General features: G+C 41.8%; 1 protein-coding gene across 1 annotated transcript in view; it reads right to left on the reverse strand.

Annotated features, from left to right (window-relative positions):
• The window catches only part of CLRN1 (clarin 1), a 42,757-nt gene extending 19,127 nt beyond the window's left edge, over positions 1-23,630 (reverse strand). Inside the window, exon 1 of the mRNA XM_004465651.3 lies at positions 23,308-23,630. Coding sequence (XP_004465708.2) covers positions 23,308-23,560 — 253 coding nt within the window. The 5' untranslated portion in view covers positions 23,561-23,630. The remainder of the gene's footprint in view (positions 1-23,307) is intronic.
• Positions 23,631-24,089: the final 459 nt, after the last annotated feature.

Raw genomic sequence — 24,089 nt, forward strand, 5'->3', positions numbered from 1 at the left:
AACCGGTGCTCCCCTTGGGAGTACCCCCCGCCGGCGGTTCGGCAGGAGCGAGCCCCCCCAACTCTTTTTTTTTTTTTTAATTATTTATTTATTATTTTTTTTTAAATTACATTATGAAAAATATGAGGTCCCATTCAACCCCACTGCCCCCGCCCCCCACTCCCCCCACAGCAACACTCTCTCCCATCATCATGACACATCCATTGCACCTGGTAAGTTCATCTCTGAGCATCACTGCACCCCATAGTCAATGGTCCACATCATAGCCCAGACTCTCTCACGTTCCATCCAGTGGGCCCTGGGGGGATCTATAATGTCCCGTAATTGTCCGTGAAGCACTATCCAGGACAACTCCACGTCCCGAAAACGCCTCCACATCTCATCTCTTCCTCCCGTTCCCCACACCCAGCAGCCACCATGGCTACCGTTCCCACACCCATTCCACATTTTCTCTGTGGACATTGGATTGGTTGTGTCCATTGCACATCTATGTCAAGTGAGGGCTTAGATTCCATATGGGTACTGGATGCACTCCTCCTGCTTCCAGTTGTAGACACTCTAGGCTCCATGTTGTGGTGGTTGATCTTCTTCAACTCCATGTTAGCTGAGTGGAGTAAGTCCAATAAATCAAAGTGTAGGAGCTAAAGACCCCTCCGACTCTTGGGCCTGAGCGAGGCTAAGCCCTCCAGCCCGACGGCATGCGTCATAAACTCTGCTTAGCGCTATTGGCTAGGAAGTGTCCTCTCCACAAATGCACCAGGAGCTTGTTGGTTTCCTGAAGCTTTCACCACAGCACTCGCACTTACAGTCCTGGCCTGGTCATTTGACGGCTGAGGTTGGTTGCACTGTACTTCCTTTATCTTCTCATAGTAAGATAATTGTACCTTAAACTTACTATTCCCCACAATCATGTTTACAATGATCAAAACATTTAGTAATATCCTATGTTAGCCAGGGAACAGGGAAATGGAGATGTGCATTTTGGGGGGGAGTGTAAATTGGTACAACTTCTTTTGAGGCAGTTTGGCAATATCTATAAAGCATTAAAATGCACATTCCTTTTGGCTCAGCAATTTCATTTCTAGGAATTTATCCCATGGATATTCTTGCACATGAATTCAATAAAGTATTACAAGAATATCTGTTGCAGCATTTTTGTAAAAACAAAAGGTTAAAAATAACTTACATGTCCAACAGCAGTACATCCATACAATGGAATATTAGTCAATGATTAAAAGGAATGAAACAGCTCATAAGAACAGTTATGAAATTGTCACCAAAATGTGATATTATAGGAGAAAACAAACCAAACAAAGAAAAATGTGCATCATACTGGCATTCGGAGAAAATCCAAAGGAGGAGGTATGTATTTTCTGGTTCAATTCTCTCAACAGTCCTATGAGGTAGTCACTATTACTAGTTTCACTTAACAGAGGAGAAAAACAAAGCACAGAGGCTACATAACATGTCCAAGATGGTGCACTTAGGAAATGGCAGAATAGGGGTTTGAACTCACGTCTTCACTCTTAAGCACAGTGCTACAGCACAATGCTCAGAGACAGGCATGCTTGTCTATTTTTGGAAGGTTACACACTAAACTGGTAACTGCTTCTGCTTCTGCTTCTGGGGAGGGAGTCTGAGGGATATTTCACTATGTACCTTTTCATACGTTGTTTTTTTTTAATTTTTTTACCCCATGCATAAATACCTATTCAGTAAATGCATACTTTTTTCTATAGTTAAAAGAATAAATGAAGCCATAAAAATTTCTATGACTGTTATGGATTAAAATAAGCTTAAGAGATATGTTACCCAAATGCAATTTGTGGGCATTGCTTCTATGATGAACAAGCCAGTTATAAAAAGACATTTTTGAGATAACCAGGGGAAAACGAACATGGACTGGGTATTAGATGATATTAAGTAACTACTACTGATTTTGTTGGTTGTCTTAATGATGTTGTGGGTGTATTTTTTAAAAGTCCTTATCAGTTAGAAATATATGGTTGGATGGATCGAGGGATGAATGGATGGATGGATGGAAAGAGAGAGTTAGAGATGGATACAGATAGATGAGGTAAGATAAAATGAGGCTATTGCTCAGCTTTGCTTTGAGGAATGAGATCGTGGCAGGGTGGTTGTTACAGTTCACAGGTGCAAAACTAACTCCTGTTGCCAGCAAATGCACTGGCCCTCTTTGCCTCCTTTCTGGGGCACAGCAGTGACCCCGCCTGCTCTTAGACAACAGTAGCCTGCCTTCTGGAGCTTCCCATTGCCAAGACAGCACAACCAATCCCACTGCTAGTCTCACACTCGGTCAGCTGTTGACCTGGGCTTTTAGAAGCTGTTATTAAAAACCCTATTTCCGTCCATTTCAACTCTCTTCATCTCTGATAGGGTAACTAAATTAAGCTTGTCTGAAAATTGGGGGTTGTTACCTCATTGAAACAATTGCAGAATGAAGTTGCTGTGATTTTCCTCCTAGAAAGGAAAATCAGAAGCTAAAAGAAATTGTCATATGGGACATATTAATTCTCGTGAAGTCTCTTAAAATTCCCACTCTTGTAAGAAAGTTACCCGGCAGGGCACTAATCCCAATACTTCTATTTTAGCAGGCTTCTTTTTTCTTTCTTTCTTTTTATCAAAAGTCCCTGGGTCTGTAGAAACTAGTCAGAGTTACCATCACTAATATGACTTCCTTGGCTGAAGATGAGAGCAAACCATTCAAATAAATTTTGGAGGTGTCACTTCCAAGATGTCGGGCTGTGGGGTATCCGGGAGGTAGATTGTTTGATCTTTCCATTCTTTTAATATTAGGATTGCAACACGGAGGAGTGGCATGTTCTGATCTGTGGAGGGGTTATCATTAATCTAGCAAGTCATTTCTGGCCTCTAGAAATTGCTTGATTAGCTGTTGACAGGTCAAAGGGAGTCATTCATTAAAAGAGGCAGCCGATGCCATATTAGCAGGGTAGGATTGTGCATTCAGAATTATTTTCCCTCTTTTTCCTCTTATCACCGATTTCCTCCACTCTGTGAGTCAATGTGTCAACCTTAAAACATCCCAACACCCTAATTGGCCTTATTTTCTCTTTACTATTTCTTCAAGGAAGCTTCTTCAAAGAGTAATATACCAATAATAAGAACAAGCATAACAGTCAATAGTTACCACAGCATTTGCTGTGTTCCAGGTACTTTACATATATTACATAAATTAACACATCTCATTCTTACACCAATATGAGAAAGGCGCTATTATCCTCATTACATAAATAAGAAAACGGAGGCTCAGAGAACTTAAGTAACTTGTTTAAGGTCACATAGGTGCACTGCTGCTTTTTCTTTTCTTTTTTCCCCTATCATAAAAATTAAAGTAAAATTAACACACAGTAAAAATGTCTCCCTTTTCAGTGTATAGTTCTGACAAACACAGTCATGTAAACACCACCACAATCAAGAAACAAAACAGTTCCATCACTCCAGAAATTTCTCCTGTCCCTCTGTAGCCAACCTTTCCCCACCTCTAGCTTCTGTACACGTACCTCGAGAAGAAACTGCCGGTGTCTGCCAAAGTGACTATGCCATTTCACATTGCCACCGGCGATATTTGAGGGTCCAAGCTCTGTATGCTTGCCAGCACGTGGAAGATTTTTAAAAATTTTAGCCATTTAATAGATGCATAGTTTATCTCGCTGTGGTTTTGCGGGGGCTATAAACTTTAAGTATTTAGGGGAAATGCAAAAACCAGGTGTGCTAAAGGCTTATCTAGAATGTCTGGAGTCCATGCTAAAGGCTTACCTAAGATGTGGAAGATATATGCTAATTGAAGCCTATTGAGAACTGAAACAAAGGGACCATTTGGCCTTTCCTCTCTGTATAAAAGACGTTTGAAAATCTTGTTCAGGGCTCGGGATTCAAACTGAAAGCTCCCGAGTCCGGCCGGCTGTCAATAAACCATTTTTCCTTCTCAAAATCATTGCTGAGTCCTGGCCTCTCTATACTCAAATAATTGAACTTCTCTTAAATTCCACAACAGTTTCATTTTAATTTCTCGAATGACTAATGAACATTCTTGAACATCTTTTTGTGAGCTTATTTGCCTTCTGTATACATATATACTTTTTGGTGAAGTGTCAGTTCAGAGCTTTCGTGCATTTTTTATTGGATTTTTTTTGTTGTCGTTATTGAGTTTTGCAAATTCTTTATGCCTGCTAAATTCAAGTCCTTTTTATCAGATAAGTGATTCACAAATCTTTTCTCCAAGTCTGTGGCTTGTCTTTTCATCCTCTTATCAGTGCCTTTTGAAGAGCAGTTCCTATTTTTATGAAGTCAAATTTATCAATTTTTTTCTTTTATGTTTCATGCTTTGGGTGTCAAACCTAAAATATCTTTGCCTAATCCAAGGTCACAAATATTTTCTCCTGTTTTTATCCAAGTTTTTTAGTTTTAAGTTTACATTGTATCTGGTACAAGGTTTGGGTCAAGATGATGATGATGATTATTATTATTTTGCTTATGGATGTCCAATTGTTCTAGTATTTTGAAACTTTAACTTAACATATAACCCAGCAATCCCACTCCTGGGTATTTATCGATCTAAGAGAATTGAAAACATATGTCCACACAAAAACCTGAATACAAATGTTTACAGTAACTTTATTCATATTTGCCAAAACTGGAAAGATGTAAATATTCATCAATGGTGAATGGATAAACAAGTGGTGGCCCATCCATATAAGGAAATATTACTCAGCAATAAAAGGAAATAAACTACCAGTACACCCAATAACATGGATGAATCTCAAATGCAGTATGTTAACTGAAAGAAATCAGACTCAAAAGCTATAAACTATGATTCCATAAATATGATAGTCTAGAAAAGGCAAAATGATAGGGACAGAGAATAGATCAGTGTTGCTAGGGACTGGGGGGAGGAGTGGGCAAAGAGACTGGCCACACAGGGACACGAGGACACTCTTGGGGGCAATGCAAGTGTTCTACAATTTGATTGTGAAGGCGTTTACACGCCCATTTGATTAGTCAAAATTCTCAGAACTGTACCCCTAAAAAGGGTGGATTTTACTGTTCGTAAGTTATATCTCATAAACCTGACTTGAAAAAAAAATTATGAGGAACAAGGTCTGGAAGGCATAGGGTCTTCTAAATCTGAGGAGGCCTCAGCAAAGGTGAATGCTCGGCATGGAGGAAGGAGGTGCTCAGCACACGGAAAAGAAAAGGAGCACTGGGCAGAGACTCAGTAGTCTCAGGTGTCCCCACGTAACCTTGAGCAGGTGACTGGGCCTCTTTTCCCATCTGTGCAAGGTGGGCGTTCGAGATGCCTGGGAATGTGGACACAGCTGGGCATTTGAAACCAGGCAGAGGAGGCTCACCCTACAGCTTCTTTTCTAACCCCTTGAACTCCCTAAGCCTTGATTTCCTCATCTGGAAAAAATAGGACTATGTTTCTGTCCAATTTGGGAGGTTTTGATGGCGACAGTCTACAAAATATCTAGAACATAGTAGGTGTTCCCAGAGGCTCACCGTGGAAGTGTGTGCACCCGCTGATCTGAGGTCAGTCCCTCCACCATTGACGATTCTGTCCTTCTCACCGCCTCACAGATACTGCTGGGCAACGCTCTCCTCTCTCGGCCACATCATCCATTTCCCCCCTCTACTGGGTCAGCCTCATGAGCACAAAACCATGCCGTTGTTTTCTCACCTTAAAAAAAAAAAAAAAAAACTCACCTAAGTTCTCCTCCAACCCTTACCCCCTCCTCCATTTCCTTTACAAGATCCCTCAAGCTGTTGCCTGGACCCTCTGCATCTTATTCCTCTCCTCACTTTCTCTCTTGAACCCACTGCACTGATTCTACATTTCCCAAGGCACCGGTGAGCTTCACGCAGTCAACTCCTGTGGTCAGTTCTGCATCCTTATCTTACCTGGTCTACATTTGGCACACTGCTCACTCTCCTCCTGGAAACGCTTCCTTCCCCTGGTTTCCAGATGTCACACCCTCTCAGTTTTGCTCCCATCTCACTGGCTGCCATCTCAGTTTGCTTTATTGATTCATCCTCACCTCTTGAGGACTGGGCTGACTCAGGTCTTGTAGCTCTTCTCTTCTCTGTCCTGCCTCTCTCGTGCTCCATCCAGCATTACAGCTTTTACTATAAGCACCCTCAAACGATTATGTCCAGACTTCTCCCTTGAGTTCCACACTTGTATGTCCTCCACTTGTATGTCTTCAACATCTTAACTGGGATATCTAAAAGGCATCTCAGTGTATTCCCAAACTGAGCCCAGGTTCTTTCCTTCCACACGCTTGCTTTTGTCTCTTCATCTCAGCTGCTGGCCGTTTCATCTTTCCTTGGCATTACCTTTGGTTCTTCTCTCTTTTTCTCACGCTCACGTTTCATGCTCAGTCTGTCAGAAAAACCTACTGGGCCTATTTTTGGCATCTGACCACTTCACCCCTTCTCACCTCCTCCACTGCTCCACCACGGTCTGAGCACCATCATCTCTCACTTGGAGGATTGCAAGCCCTCCTCACTGGTCTCCCTGCTTCCACCCTTGCCTTCTGCAATCTGTTCCCAGCCCAGAAGTCAGAGGGATTATTTAAAAATAGTTAGAGGATCAGTTCATATCAATCCTCAGCTCACACCTGTCAAGTGGATTCTCATCTCACCCAGAGAAAAAGCCAAGTCAACATCTGTAAGACCCTATATGATCAGACCCCTTGCCAGATCCCTGACTTCATCTGCTGCCTTCCCTCCTTGCTGACTGTCTTCCAGCTCCTTGCTGCACCTCAGATATGCCAGGCACATCCCTACCACAGGCCCTTTGCACTTACTTTTCTTTCTGTCTGAACATTCCCCCAGAGAGCTTCATGACTTGTTCCCTCAGATCCCTCCCCTTCTCAGGGAGGCCCTAACCTTTTTTAAAGTTGCAACCCCCTGCCAACTCACCCCACAATCCCTAATTCCCTTCCTTTTATTTTTCTTTACAGCCATTACCACCATCTGACAAAATGTGTATTTTTCCCTTTTTTATTACTTGTTGTGTTAGTCAGCCAAAGGAGTGCTAATGTAAAATACCAGAAACTAGTTGGTTTTTATAAAGAATATTTATTTGGGGTAGGAGCTTACAGATACCAGACCATAAAGCATAAGTTACTTCCCTCACCAAAGTCTATTAGGAGCAAGATGGCTGCTGACATCTGCGAGGGTTCAGGCTTCCTGGGTTCCTATGTTCCTGGGGCTTGCTTTTCTCTGGGTTCAAGGTTCCTTCCTTCTTGGGGCTGGCTTCTCTTTCCTCCAGGTGCTGACTTCCCAGGTCTTCAGCATCAAACTCTAACATCAGAAATCCCCAACTCTGTCCTTTGCCATGCCTTTTATCTGTGAGTCCCCACCCACCAAGGGGTGGGGACGCGCAACACCCTAATCATAACTCAGTCATGCCCAGGTACAGATCACATTACAAGCATAATCCAGTATTTCTTTTTGGAATTCATTAATTATATCAAACTGCTACACTTGTCTCCCCCACGTGTGAGGGCAAGAGTGTTGGTCTGTTTTATTCACAGCTATGTTCCTAGCACCTAGGAATGCCTGGCACAATGTAGATCAGAATTTCTTTAAAAAAATTTTTTTATTGTTGCCCGCAGCCCTTTGCAGGGTCCTTTACTTAAACATTTTTTTCCTATTCACACTCCCTCCGTGAAATTTTTAAACAATGGGTATATTGTGTTTTGTATTTAAATCTGTGATCCCCAAGAACCAATTTTGACCCCCTTTTAAAATATGTATATGTTTTTTTTGAAGGGGTGCATTCTCTTTGGAGTAGGATACGGGGATGGAGTCAGATGTGGTTAGCATGTCTGGGCTTCTTTGGCAGAAGCCGGAGGCTCAAATTGAAAGGTGTTAAGGTCACAGTGACAATGAGATGAGAGAAGAATGAAGAGGAGCAGGAGCAGGCAGTCCAGGTGGCCATCCAGGGTCAGAAGGAAAAGCAGAGGGCACTTGGCAGCGTCAGGTGTCATGGGAGTTTCTGGTTAAGATTAGAATTTGTCCATTGGTGTGAGCTATTTCAAGGGGATGGTGGTCACAGAAGCTGGATGAAAAGAGATTTGGGAGAGAATCCGGGGCAATAGAGATAAAAGAGAGCAATCACCAGGGAGGGTGAAAGGATCCAGTGGGGTTTTGTGGGGTTTTTTTTTGCTTTTTTTTTTGCCAGTGCCTCTGATAAGGATAGAAGTGGTCACTGAAGAACACACAGCAAATGCACACAGAGAGCAGACAACTGGGGGGAGGGGGGGGAAGTGGCAGGAAGGGGAGAGAAATAAATAAATAAATCTTTTTAAAAAAAGAAGAGGAAAATTTTCATCCAACATACTTGGGGTATTGGCATGTTACACAGAAATTGATGCTGTTTAATAACAGGTGTAAAGTTCAGGTTTTGGAAATAGAATTCATTCTAAGCTGATTATGACAGAGCTCTTTTTTGTTAGCAGGGCAGGAGAATTAGGGGAGGATGGACTTGTCCCTCACCATGTTTCTATTGGTTTGTCCAGAGATCCAACTCTTTATAGAGGAATTTTTTAAAAAATGAATGGCATTATGACAATGAAATTAAACTAAGGTTAAAAATATCACCAAGTCCTACCAACATAAAAACCAACATTTTCCTTTATTTTTGTTCCTTTCAAATCTGATTTATCTTAATATTTATTTCCTATATTACTAGAATCAAAAGTCAGTTTTCAGATCAGTTTCTTTTCACTCAGAATATAAGAATTTCCCTCGTCATACATACTGTCTTCATAATATCATTTTAATGACTACATGGATTTTCAATCAAACTGATTCCCCGTTCCCCAATTGTTATCTGTTAGGTTGACTTCCACTGCTTAGTTATTATAGCTAATGCCTCCATGAATATGCTTAGGCACATTCCCTTTCTTTTCTTATTAGGGGGTGGGTGGTCAATGGCAATAACATTTTTGGATGAATTCCCAGGAAAGAGATTACTTGGGTCAGAGTGCTTTCTAAAAGCATGCTATATATGATATGGATAGAAGATGACCTAAGAACATGAGTTATATTATTTTCATGTAAATATTCAACTCTACTTTTTCAGCCCTGGTTAAAAACTTGATTTCCCCTCCATGAGGTCTAGAGGAGAATTCTAACAAGATATGTAGTCAGAAACCAAGGGCTAAAAGAAACTAGACATTTGGTTCATTCTCCTAAGAGTAGGACAGAGGGCATGCAAGTCACATGAGAGAGAGATGGGGTAAAAAAGGAAATCCACACTGCACAATTCCGTGTGCAGAGGAAGGCTGTCATACCTTCCTCACTACGGTCAGATATTGTGAAATGGAGCAGAGTAAGTCAGAAGTTAATGACTTGGAATGAAGACATGGTTGCAGAGAAGCTCTTTGTAGGAATTTTGCCCTCCTGCAATCACTAGGTAGAAGCTGTATTTGGGGGGCTGCATCCCTAGCCTCCCCAGCCCCACGGTCCTGCTCCAGTGTGACCCCTCCAGCCTCTGCTCTGTGGTCACTACTGACCTCCTCACCCTGTAAAGCCTCTCCCAGTCTTCACTCTTCTGTCCCCTTGTCAGATATTCCAGACCTCTGAGGCACTGTAGCAGTTTGATATTATTGATGAATTCCAAAAAGAAATATTGGATTATGCTTATAATCTGATCTGTACCTGGGCATGACTGAGTTATAATTAGGGTGTTGCGTCCCCACCTCTTGGTGGGTGGGGACTCACAGATAAAGGCATGGCAAAGGACAGAGTTTGGGAATTTCTGATGTTAGAGTTTGATGCTGAAGACCCAGGAAGTCAGCACCCAGAGGAAAGAGAAGCCAGCCCCAGGAAGGAAGGAACCTTGAACCCAGAGAAAAGTAAGCCCCAGGAACATAGGAAATCTGGAAGCCTGTACCCTTTAAGATGTTGGCAGCCATCCTGCTCCAAATAGACTTTGGTGAGGGAAGTAACTTACGCTTTATGGGCTGGTATCTGTAAGCTCCTACCCCAAATAAATACCCTTTATAAAAACCAACCAGTTTCTGGTATTTTACATCAGCACCCCTTTGGCTGACTAATACAGAATTTGGTACCAGGAGTGGGGTAGTGCTTTTGCAATTACCAAAATGCTGGAGTGGTTTTATAAATGGGTAAGGGATACTTTCTGGAGGAATTCTGAGATGCTTGGAAGAAAAGACCTATAGTGCTTTGAAGAGACTGTTGATAGCAATATGGATGCTAAGAAGACTTTTTATGATGCCTTAGAAGTAAATGATGACACTATTATAGGAAACTGGATGAAAGGCGATCCATGTTTTAAAGTTACAGAGAACTTAGCAAGATTAACTCCTGGTGTTTTATGGAAGGCAGAATTTGAAAATGGCAAGCCTGGGCATTTAGCTGAAGAGATTTCCAAAGTAAACTCAGAGAATGCAGCTTGGCTTCTGCTTGCAGCTTATAGCAAAATGCTAGACGAGAGAGAGATGCTGAGAATGGAACTGTAGGGCACAAAGAAAACAGAAACTGATTCTGGAAATTCCAAGCCTCTGGAGATCAAGCTCCCAGATGAAAGTGCCCCATTGGAGGACTTGGTACTTCTAAATCAGGAATGAAGATGCAGTTATGTCGGAAAGACTTGTGGAAAGTCTTACTGTCTGATAGCTTGGACGCCTGCTTCCTGCATGCTAAACCAACAGACTTTTTGAGAAAGCTGTATGAAAAAAAACAACAACACTGTCAGCCTGGAATAAAAGGGACATGGAAAAGAGAGATTGAAAGATAAAGAGCTTTAAGAGGAACACCATGGAATTAGGACATTGCCTTGGGTTAAGAGAGGAACCCCACCCATGTGTACAGAGACAGTGAGTTTGCCCCAGCAGTTGAAGAGGGTAGATGATCCTGTCTAATGTTCTGGGAGAGTTTTGCTGCCCCAGGGTACAGAGAGGGTGGAGCACATTCCCCAGGATTAGGGTAGTTAAGGTCAGCACCCACAGGTCTGAGAGGGGTGGACCTATCCCCAAAGGTTAAGGAAGGCCAGGTGGTCAACTCACCGCTCTGAGAGGGTTGAGCCTGTATGCCAAAGTTTAGGGGGAATGTTGTCTTCACATCACTGTACTAAGAGGATTAAGACTCTAACCCAACGATTGAGTAAGGTGTGGCAACCACCCCAACACTCTTGGAGGGAGAGGTCTGGAGCTTGGTCCACACCCAGATGCTTGATGAGGGTGGAACCAAGAAAACGGCCATCGGGCAAGACTGTGGAAAGGGTGGGTCCCCACATAGCCCCAGGAGAAGAAATCATCATCTTAAGAATGACTCTCAGACTAAACTCGAATGGAGGAGGCCCTGCAGGTTTTCTGTACTATAGAGGACCCCTGACTCGTTTCCTTCCAAATTTCTCCTTACTTCTTATTGTAATGAAAATGTTTGTCCTATGTCTATCCACTTGTGTATTAGAAATAGATAATGGTTTTGTAAGTTTCAGAGGTCTATAGCAGACAGGACTTTGCACGAGGGCAAACTGTATTTCTTTAAATTGATTATGATATGATTTAGTACTTGCATTGTAATTGATTTAAAACTTTTTTGAATATTGTAATAACTTTTTGGAATTCAGAGGGTAGAGTGTAGCAGTTTGATATTATTGATGAATTCCAAAAAGAAATATCGGATTATGTTTGTAATCTGATCTGTACCTGGGCATGACTGAATTATGATTAGGGCATGGAGTCCCCACTCCTAATTTATTTATTTATTTTTCCCCCTTCCCCTCCTCCCGCCCTGCTGTTTTTGCTGTGTTACTTTCTCTTTGCATTTTCTCTCCTCTAGAATTCACCAGGATTGGATCCTGAAGACCTCTGATAGGGAGAGTGGTTCCCTGTCAATTGCACCACCTCAGTTCCTGGTCTCTGTCGCACTTCACCTTGACTCTCCCCTTGTCTCTTTTTTGATGCATCATCATCTTGCTATGTGACTCACTTGTGCGGGGCACTGGCTCACCACACAGGCACTTGTGCAGGCACTTGTACAGGCGCTCGTGCGGGCACTGGCTCACCACACGGGCACTTGCGTAGGCACTGGCTTGCTGTACGTGCATGATTTCTCTTCTTTTTCACCAGGAGGCCCCAGGGAATGAACCCAGGTCCTCCCATATGGTAGGCAGAAGCTCTATTACTGGAGCCACATCCGCTTCCCATCTCACTCATTCTTAACTTTCCCCTGGACCTCGCCCTGAAGAGAGTAATCTCCTTAGAACTTTCTGAACAAATATAATAATTGTGATAGTAGTTAGTGCTATTCACCAACTTTATTCTCTGATTCTTCCCTCTTCTGGGTACATGGTAGGATTACGCATCTTGGCCACTCTGAAGTTAGGTGTATGACATGCCTTGACCAATAAAATATAAGTGGAAGTGACGTGTGCCTGTGTCAGATCAGAAATTTTAATTGCTCTTCTGGGAGACCTCACAACTGTCTCTGTTAAAACAACTGGAATATTCCAGATGGTGGCAAGTTCCTGAAATGCATCTATAGCTGATTCTCAGAAGAATATGTACTGTGAGCCAAAAATAAATTTTTGGTGACCTCAACTGTGAAGTTTGGACTTTTTTGTTACTAAAACATAACCTAGTCCACCTCTTATTTAAAACACTTCAATTATTTAAAAACATTTCTGCTAGATTCTGAGTTGTTTGTGAACAAGTACCCTCTCTTATTCCTTTTACACCCTCAGTGTCTAACAGAATTCTTAAGCACATAGTAGGTGCCCAATAATCATCTTTGGGGGATGAGGGCTCATAGCTCTTTAACTCACAAAAAAATGTGTGTCGTCTTCCATGTAAAGTCATGCTGTTTTCAGTAGATCATTGGAGAGTAATAAGAATAAGATAAAAAGTATTTGTTTTTATTAACTGCTAAGTATGTTCCATTATTGCTTTCCATTAAGCTGCATTTTATTTGATATCTCTAAATGTATGACTTTCATTTCAGTTGCCTTAAAATTTATTTTATTTCTATCTGCTGGGTTCTTCTTTTATATTTAATCCTGAAACTCTGTTCTCCTTCTATTTACTCCAGGGTAACAGTCATATCTCTTATCTTGCTGTTCTTAAAATGGAAATGAGTAAATTCACACTAATTCTATATTTAATGGCAAGAATATTTGGTGGTTGGAATATAATGCACCACCAAAGCAAGAAAGGTGGAGGAACTGGGGGGGAGGGAGGAGAAAGAGATAATTAGCCACATATTAACTGGAAGGCAACAAGGCAGAGGATTAGCTTTTGGAGTTAGGAGAGCTTGGGATTAATCTGGTTTTGCCATTTCCAGTGCATGGTGTTCTCTGTATACCTTATCTGTAAACGTGGATGGTAGTAGAAATAAATCACAGTGCTTTCAAGAGCCACAGGTGAGATCATTTATTTGGAAGCTCTTTGTAAATTTTAAGTGATTATCTAAATGTTTGTTAACATGATGGGAACAGTAGGAGAGTTGTGTTTCCACCGAGAAGAATGGGGAGGTAAGCAATCAACACTGAAAGAGTCTGCATTTTTAAGCCTTAGGAACCATCGTGGAGGGGGCAGTATTTGGCCCACAGATGGTTAGAGTACTTACCTGTACATCGAGATCCAACGTCCATCCCCACAAAGGAGTCCTTGGTTTACACGGGATTCAGGTGAACTTTCTATTTTGTAGCTTGGATTTTTACTTTCTTTTTTTGACTGGGTGCGTGGCTATTGCTGTAAATAATCCTGGAGCTTTGGATTTATAGTTAATTACTTCTTCGACACCTGCCACACACTTCCCTCAGCATCTGATATATTACTCCCATTCTCATTTCTATTTCCCTAGTGCAATTTCTTGGACATTCTCTCTAACAACTTTGTCCAAAATCATCTTTTGGCTGATGGCACACCTCGAAAGAGGACCTGAGTGATCCTTCCCCAAGAGACTGGCAGCTGGAAGTCAAAATGTTAGCTTTATTTCCAATAAAGCAGTTGGAGAAGGTGGCTGAGATCTTCCACCAAGTTCCTCTGAATTAGGCAGCCTCTTCCACCCAGACACGGGCAGGTCTGGAAGGTAAAAGGCCTCTGTCAGGGGCAGAGCTGGCCCCTGTATCTTGACCACTTGGGGGCAACCCTTTGTGATTGGTGGGCAGATTTGGAAAGAGGGAGAGTGCTCTGGGGCTGAGAGCCAAGTCTGCTCAGTTTCTTATTCCAAATTCACTAATCAGATCATTCCCTCCCTCAGTAGCCTGGTGGCCCTGGATAAAGTATGAGACCCTCCCTAGAAGCAATCAACCAAAGGGATGGAAGGAAGTGAAAGCACCCAGCTTGAGATGGGCCAGAAAGGCTCCCAGCTGTGGGGAAACAATGCCAAACACTGTTTCTCCCTCCCTCCCTACTCCTGGTGGCCTCCCTCACCCCTAACCTCGAGAGCCTTGGCCTCACCTGATTCCACCTGTCTTTGCCACCGTCCAACTCAGTAGTTCCCAACCTTGGGCTGCACAGTAGAGTCACCTGGGGCCTGTTAAACCATTCCAGCGCTCAGGCCCAGCCCCCAGAGTTCCTGAGCCAGTTGTTCTGGGATGGAGCCTTGCCAGCAGTAATTTTCAAAGCTCCCCAGGTGGTTCTAAAGTGCAGCCAGGGTCACGGACCACCGCACTAACAATTTTGGTCTCATCAACCCTTTTCGCCTTCATCGGGCCAGATGTAGAAAACACCATCTGTGAAGCTCTCAGAACCAAGGCAGCTCTGATAATGATGTCAGCAATGGTGAGGCAACTTCTTCCTAGATTAAAGCCAGAGCGATAGCTTCAGAGGGCCTGTTCTTCTCTGCTTTTCCTTCTCCGCATAAAAGGGTGAGTTTAAAAAAAAAAAAAAAGTTGTATTTGGCCTCTTGGTGCTCAGCTTTTCATTTTCTTGAAAGAGACTAAGAGAGAAGATTTCTTTCTTTTTACAGAAATGCTCTTGATCTGACTTTCCCCTCAGCCCATCTGCAGCCAGTCATTATGAAAATCCTGTAAAAGACATTCCCTGACATAAGCTCAATGCATTCATCTCTTTTAATATCGTCCATAATCTCATAACCCAGCTAGCGAGCCAGGTTTCTGATGGCTATGTGGTCAGAGAGAATGAAATCCATGACCCCAACACCTAAGAGAAGACCCAATGGTATGCTAGAACAGTTTAAAATACAATGTTCTCCGTGCTGCGCCTGAATTTCTCTGAGTTGAAGTGTATCTGCTTGACTCCAGCCTTTTTGGAGGCAGCCCCCTCCCGTGAGTGAGTCTTAATCACCCATGGCGGCTTAGGGACGACAGCTGCTACAGTGCATATGTGTCTCTGATAACAGAACCCATTTAACTGCTCTAAATCCATAAGGTTATGGTTATGGTTGGGTAATAACTACCCAGAATGGCTTTGCCATAGTCATAACATGCTGAGAGGGCGTGAACAATGAACTCTGCATAAATTAATCTGCCAGGTATAAAGTTTGCTATTAGTCAATTCTATCAAACCTGTAATAAAAGTCTATCAAATCACAACTAGTCTGGATGTTTAGCTCTATGACTAAAGGCAAACTTTGTCATTGTTTAATTTATGAGTTTTGTTTCAAAAAATATGCCTATAACTTTATGAATTCCCTAATGTATTCCAGATATAAAAATGAGCTTTTATTTTTATGCCACTTTTTAAAGATGATATTTTAATTTATGCTCTAATTCCAGCCCATTGACTTTTTATAAAATACTAGCTTTTAAAGTGAATCAATTGCTATGTACCTGCTTTGTTTTGGTCCCTGACTCTATTTTGAAACCGTTCGTGTCACTTCAGGAAAGAGCCTGCTATTTTGATAATTGCTGTTGTGAAATAATTGCTGTAGTCAGAATAGCTAACACTGATGATCACTTCCTAGACAGGTTCATACCGTGAAGACTTTAGGTGGCAGGAATCTTAAGTCAGCTAACCACATGCGCAACTGGATATCTCTGCCTTCAAACTGAACTGTTAGCATCAAGGTACTCTAATTACATAATCCAAAGATTAGCCATAAGCATGGGGCCTGCTCAACCTATCTTAGGAAACTGGTTTGACTTGACTATTTTACCTTCCAGAGATCTAGACATCAGGGCCACTGAAATGTGAAACAATGAGGCAATGAATGAATTCAAGTCTTAAGGTCAAGTACTGTCACATGGACACACAAGAACTATGTCTTCTGAAGTACTGATATTTTCAAATAGATGATTAAACTGAAGACTAATCTTAAATTTCTTCCTCTCTTGGATACCTTTTTTATGTTCTGAGGCAGATGTGACTGAGGAATGAACAGGATCTGTCATGCATCTGAATTTGAACCTCAGGTCTGTGTGACTATTAGCTATGTGACTGGAGGCAAATTTTGTGATCTCTCTGAGTATCCACTTTCTGTATTTGCTAAAGAGGTATAGATAGCATCATAACAGCTTCCATGTAAAGGCTGGAGATGATATATGCAAAATGCCTGGCATCTATTAGGTACCCTACCACTGGGAGCTAGAGTGTTATTTTCTTCCGGCTTGTCTGAAAGTCCTTGGGGATGATAAGTCACCCCCAGAGATTATGAGAGAAAATTGTGAGAACAATTTTGGAGTCATCCTCCAACAGGTTAAATTCATACACTAGTATTAAGTTCCAGAAATTTCACCGAAGACCCACTGAGCAGTTTCAAAAGCAATCCTGTCCACCCCGACTTCATCTTCCAGGTCTGATCAGGTCAGTGCTTTTCTCGCTGTTTGTGGGTAATTGAAAGAGAAGGGGAAAGCAGACTTGGCTCAATGGATAGAGCATCCACCTACCACATGGGAGGTCCAAGGTTCAAACCTAGGGTCTCCTGCTCTGGGTGGTAAAGCTGGACCACATGTAGTGCGGATGCACACAAGGAGTGCCGTGCCATACAGGGGTGTCCCCCATATAGGGGAGCCCCATGTGCAAAGAGTGTGCCCTGTAAGGAGAGCTGCCCCGTGCAAAAAAAGTGCAGCCTGCCCAAGGAGTGGTGCCACACACAGGGAGAGCTGATGCAGCAAGATGATGCAACAAAAAGAGACACAGATTCCCGGTGCCACTGACAAGAATGCAAGCAAACACAGAGGAACACATAGCAAATGGACACAGAAAGCAGACAACTTAGGGGGATGGGGGGAAAGGGGAGAGAAATACGTAAAATAAATCTTTAAAAAAACAATGAGAAGGAAGGGGTGTGGGGGTGTGCATGTATTTGTGTTCATATGTATGCACAGTAGTAATTCATGAACAATGCCGATTGCATGGGTTTTTTTCTGGTAAGGATATTGGAGGGTGGTTGTTAGGGAAGAGAGAGAGATGAAAGTTCTTTCTCTGAAATAAGCAAGGAGAACTAGATGATCCCTTCCTCAAAAGCATTTCCCCCATATTTCTCACCAATTTGAGGATAATTTCTGCGGAGTTCCCCTTTTGGGTGAAGGGGAGTATTAAACTTCTTGGACAGTTATACAAATAGTGGCCATTCCTAACTTCTTATAGAATTCAGTGAGTGGATGTGACTCAAGCAGTTGGGTGCCTGCCTACCACATGGGAGGTCCCAGGTTTGGTTCCTGGTACTTCCTAAAGAACATAAGCAAGACAATGAGCTGACACGATGGGCTGGTGCGGTGAACTGACACAGTAAGATGACACAAAGAGGAGACACAATGAGAGATATAACAAGCAGGGAGCAGATGTGGCTCAAGCAGTTGGGTACCTGCCTACCACATGAGAGGTCCTGGGTTTGGTTCCTTATGCCTCCTAAAAAAAGAAGATGAGCAAACACAGAGACCAGACAGTGAGCACAAACAATGGGGGCATGGGGGAAGGGTAGAGAAATAAATAAGTAAGTCTTTTTCTAAAAAAGAAATCAGATGCAGGAAATCAGAGTTTTTCACTGAGGATGGAAGAGGGGTTTCTAGGAAAAATGAAGAATGGAAAATTGGAGGAGGATAGCCCTTCTTCCTTTTGACATTCTTAATGAAAGCACCTCAATTGTTTGGGTATTTATGGCAGTTCTTGCTCTTTGGAGCCTGCTAGCCCATCTCCCTGGAATTCCAAAGCATCCCATTCTTCATCCATCATTTTTCCTTCTTTAAGTTGCAAGTTTCCATACAAAATGTTATGATAGGCAAGAAGGAGCATCCACTTTGATGATGAAATTTGTTTGGGTCAAGATACATGTTAGGTATTTAAGAATACTTTTCAAGTTTTGAGCTTTAGGGAACAAAGCATAAAGACACACATAGCTCACCACTTTGAATGATGTTGACAGAAATCTATCAGTGGAAGTGTCTAGTGACTAAGATTAGAAAGGTCTGCAATTTGAAAAAAAATTTTTAGGACGTCTCAGGGATTGAACCCAGTACCTGGTACATGGGAAGCAGGCACTCAACCACTGAGCTATGTCTACTCCCCATGTCATGCAATTTTAAAGCTGGAGCGATCTTGCCTAGAACAGCCCAGCCCCCCATCATTTAGATCATGGAGTATTTGAGTTGGAAGAGAGGCTAAAAATCAACTCATTTCACCTCCCATTTTCTAGATGAAAGAATTTAAAAATCAATGAACTAAAGTGATTTGTATCAAGGTCTCATCCCCTGTAAGTGACAGCCTCAAATCTAGGTTGCTTAGTCCCAGTAGTGTCAGTGTACCAAACATTTATTAAGTACCTCTTTATGCCATCACACTGTACCAGGAGGCACAATACATTTCTTCTGACCTCATGTGGGGCTCTTTGGAGTTAAATACCATTCCCAAATCCTTATAATAGAAGGTGATGTGAAATAATAGAGCAAATGTAAAGTTCTAGGGAAGGGCAGAGGAGAAAAAAACTACTTGGCCTGGAGAAGCTGAAGGTCTTTCCTTCCTACTAGTACTTCCCAAACATTCCTATCCTTTATCTCATGAATCACTTTTTTAAAAATGGGCAGTAAACTAATCTGCTCTTTGTCATGCTGTTGTAATAGATGAGTCTGTCCCTGGATAAAAGGTAGAGGGCCCATGCCTGTGCAGTGAAATAGAGCAAGCTTCCTTCTCCCTCCAGATAGTCTTCCCAGGTGAACTGCAAAGGCTTGCCTGCACTGCCGTGCTTGCCTCCACACCGTCCATGCACTAAGGAAGGGAGGAGAGGCAGGCAGTGTTATCCGAAGGTGGTACATCAAAGACCTTTGCAGCTCTGCCATGTTTGGGCAGGGTGATGGAGAGATGGGCTGTGTGCAGGTCAGTGACTGGGGGATCATGTGGGGCAGGTCAGGGCAGAAGGAGACAGGAGTCTTACTTGCAGGAGACCATGGAGATTGAGAGAGTGCCAACTCTCAGTAATGGTGACCCTGACTCGCAACTAGTTCACTCCAATCAGGGTATGTTTGAGAAGGCACCTGCTTGCTCTCAGAAGTAGTTTCTATAGCCCATGAAATCTGGGTCATACAACTCCTTTGATAAAGAAACTGCTTTTCTAAAATATGAAGCTAAATATCTCATACTTTTTACAAATTTTTAATCATAAGTTCCAAATTAAAATGTTTTTTAAAAAGTATGACTAAAGTTGCAAGCCCTCATACATGATTGGTTAAGTTTTATTTTTCACATTTCAAAAAAAATTCCCATATGCTTTTATAAGCTCACTGAACTGTCTTGGCAATGACTAGATAAGCATATCTAGGAAGGATTGATACCATATGTTTCTTGGGTATCATATTTTGATGATGTTCTTCTCTGTTTCAAGCCACCAAGACAGAAACACACATACACATACACACTGAGCTCAAAACTGACAGTTTTTGTCTTGATGGCTACATTTAGAGTTAAACATCATCATTAAAAATTTACAGGTAACATATCAGGAAAAATTAAGCCCACCAATTGTGTTACCTTGAAAGGAAAACATTCCTTCATTATAATGAATGAAATTGTGTGCTAGATATGAACGCCGGTGACCTCTAGAAAATGAACCACTGACCCATAAACAGATGAGAATCAGCCAGAGTAAACGAGGCAGAAGCTTTCCCAGCATAACTGTACATGCTGGCAGAGCAGATTCTTTTTATAATTAAAAGAGATAGAGTGGTCAAGAGGGAACATTTAATAGGAACAAATGTGACTAAATCGCCTAGTCTATTTTTTTGGCCCATTCTTCATCCTCACATTATGCTATATATCTGGGTTTTAAATGCGACACGTACATTGCACATATGAAGTTCACATACACAGACTTGTACAGCAGAGCCAAGCAAGAATTCATTCCTTTAGAATATAGACACTGTCGACGCCCAGTTTATTCAGAGTGAATCTCCCTCTAAATCTGCACCATCCAATATGGCAGTCATTAGCCACATGCGGCTATTGAGCACTTGAAATGTGGCTAGTCTGAATTATGATGTTATGAAAGTGTAAAATACACACACAGTTGCAAAGCTTTAGCACACATGTGCAAAAGACTAAAATATTTCAATAATTTTTAAAAATTGATTCATGTTAAAATGATAATATTTAGGCTATCTTGAGTTAAAATATATCATTAAAGTTAATGTCACCTGTTTCATTTTACTTTTTTAAAAAATACATGTTTAGTAGGACATTTTGAATTACTTATGTGACTTGCATTTACGACTTGCATTGTATTTCTTTTGGCCAAATCCTGATCTAAATGGAAAGTTTGGGCAAGCAAAGTTAGTGTTTAACAATCTAGCAGAATTAAAATGTAAACTCATATAAACTGATGATAATAGGACAACATGAAGAAAACTGGCCAAAGTGATTGATACTGGAGGTGTTTCCATTCCTTCAACACTGGAAAGTTTCTGCAAATCCAGATGTTTGCTTAATAACTTTCTAAGGGGAAAATGAGAAAGCTAAAGTCCTAAGAAATAAGTTGTGCTATAATCACGAGCTGGACTCTGCCAGAAACAGAAAAGAGCCATCCACCCAGCCCTCTGGAGGCCTGGAATTTGCTCCAAGGAGTCCATTATTGAGAAGATAGGGTGAGGCCTTTATTCTTTGAATGCCCTTTTATATAAACAAGGCTCATTCTTTCCCATGAGAAAGACTCTCCTCCTTCTAGGATATGTTGGTGAAACCGCTTTGACAGGGAGAGGGCATTTTGAATGGGAAGATGTGGACCACCAGGCTGTAATACAGCAGGCATGTCGACTTCATGGATACATTACTCAGGCATCCTAAAGGCACACTGATTAGGAAGTTTTAACTCTGAGAGGGGTGTTTACATAAATGAGCTTTATGCTCTTTGGGGAAACCACTTGATCCATTCTGCAGTTTTTCCAAATCTCTCTCATGTCCATGAAAAAAGATACTTTTACGCTTAGGCAGAAAAAAGTTATGCTGTAAGTGGTAACCATCAGCAAAAGGATACGAATGGAGTTTTAGCAAGTCTAGGACGGTAGGGAGAGCAAATGTAACATTCTTTTACCTGACTGAAGAAAAACTGCTCAGAGTATGGGGGGGACTAATGCAATCCTGCGGCATGGGTGAGGGTACTGTTTAAACCCCATCTACTCTGTGAGTGCTCACAGAAAACCTAACGGGTGGGGGAGGAGAGAAACCTAGTTAGAATGACTTCCTGATAGACAAGACTGGCTTAAGAGAGCACGGGCGGTAAAAATGATTTATTGCACTGCAGAAGAACATGAGGATTAGATGAGACAAAGTATGCAAGGCGCTAAAGTGTTCAAAAAAATCTTACTATTATTTTTTTAAACGTGTCCTATGGTATGAGTAAAGTTTATCTCCATTTTACTATAGGAAAATGCAAAGTTAACTGTGTGCTCCCTTCTTTGGTCTAAATTCTTTCGGGAAGAGCTTTACTCATGCTTTAGCTGCTGATGACTCATGGTTAAATCATTTCACTCATCTTTTTCACTTTTTTTTTTTTAATAGAGTTGCAAATCATGGAACATTCTGCTTTGTTCTTTTTTTCCCCCCAATAAAAGCTAAGCAACTCTAAAAGCCCCAATTCCTTAATGAACTAAAGCCATTCAGTGAAAAGAGTTGATATCTACTTCATCAAATCTAATTTATGATAATTTCTTCATAAGCTGAAGACTAATTCTTGGGGATTTTCTGGAGCCCTATGAAAATTCATATCACCTAGTAACCTAGGTAGGTTGAAGGTTAGTATCCAATGACTGCTAAGAAGATAGAAGGAATACTGCAGAAATAGAAATAGGCCAGCACTGAAATTTAATTAGACACTGCATATGTTAATAATAAATTCAATTAATTTAGCCTTCCACCTATGCTGGAGGAAAAAAACCAAGGCAAAATAATAATTCATTTTAAATGCTTCAATTGGTAACCTCCTTTCCTGAAGAGTGATTTATGCAGTAATTTACTGGCTGTGTCTTCACAAGATTGTTCCAAACCAGCCCTTTTGAAATAATAATAATTTCTGAATGTGTGTTGTGAGAGATATAACAAATGACTTCTTATTAATTTTCATTTAATGAGTTGCCTATTCACATGGTAATTTTTTTAAAAAATCTCTTCTTAGGATAAACAGGGTATAAATACTGTGGATAGCACTTCCATATCACAAAAATCACTACAGGAAAATCTGTCTATATTCTCTACATGATTTGAAGGTCAACAGTTGCAAGTTTTTCATATTAAACAGGCATCTACTTCTTTCCCATTTAGCACAGCAGATCATTTATGTATACATACAAATTTATAAAGACAAACGATTCCAAATTAGTTTTAAAAAAGAGAACAGAAAATGTATCAGCAGCAAGGGTCCCATCAGAGAAAATAGGGAGGTGGACAGAAAACAGACAAGAGCAAGGTCAAAAAGCAGGGGAGGATTGGTTAAGTCCCGTGACATGGATCCTTTTTTAAACAACAAAATGCAAAAGGACAGTGTGAAGCCCACCCCTTACAGCTTGGCTCTTTCCCTGAGTGTCCCCTTTTCTAACAGGACTCCAGGACTTCTTACATAAGGATTCGTATTGGAGGAGAATTTAATTGCTTATCTTTTCAAAATGCTTCAGTACATGCAACTCACTGATTATATGTTCAAATCAAGAGAGCATGAACGAATTAGTTAAATAAAATAATAAAAACTAGGGAGAAGAAAATTGCTCAAAAAAGCCCCAGTTATCTTGAGCGTTCCACGTCTGTTTTAAAAAATCTGCCAGTAGACAGGGCAAGACTATCAAAATGCAACCCTTGGAAGAGTGTGCCTAAAGTATTAAAGAAGTCAAATGCAATTTTTACTCACTTGAGAAGCGAAAAGGCCTGGCTCCCAACCCGCACTGCCGCACGCCCTCTGCATGGAAAAGCCCAAACTGCAGCTCGCCCAGGAACTTGTCCAGCTCTGGCCCCGAGGCGTTGACCAGCAGAGCCCCTGTCTTGCAGAGCACGGTGGCTCTGAGCCACAGCGGCGTCCCCAGGGCTGCCACGGCCCCCAGGGCACACGCAAAGCTTAACACCCCGGCCGTGCAAAAGAGGACTTTCTTCTGTTGGCTTGGCATGGTGAGAAGTGGCTTTCGTGAGGGCGACGTTCAAAACCAAGACATTTGTGAGTGATGGGGGGCGACAGCCGCTCTGACCGCATTTATTCCAGAAGCTGTGGACAGGTCCCAGCTGCGAAGGAAACAACACCTTCCCGGGAGCTTCTCTCCCACTAAATGTCAGTGGACTGCTGGGACGAAGGCTTCTTCACCACACAGACGTGGCTTTTCTTCTTTTCCGTTCTCCAAATTGAAATTTTGGACCAAGAATCTGTAAAATAAAACTTTCCCACTGCCTCGGAGTATTTCCTCTTGTGTCAGTCAGTGACAAAGGTTTAAGGTAACAGATGGAATCCTCCCTGTAACTTGATAAATGCTCCCCCGCCCCTCCAGGCTTTTGTCTGACTGGGTGAGTTGAAACTCTGAGAAACAAGCTTGGCTCCTCTGGTAACTTTTCAGCAACTTAAGAAGTTCATTCATTTAGGAGTTTTTCTTTCTTTTTCGGAAGGAGGAGAGTGGGCCTTGGCCAAGGTAGGGAGATTAATTGACT

This window comes from Dasypus novemcinctus, chromosome 4 (genome assembly GCF_030445035.2).
Source record: "Dasypus novemcinctus isolate mDasNov1 chromosome 4, mDasNov1.1.hap2, whole genome shotgun sequence".
NCBI classification, from domain to species: domain Eukaryota; kingdom Metazoa; phylum Chordata; class Mammalia; order Cingulata; family Dasypodidae; genus Dasypus; species Dasypus novemcinctus.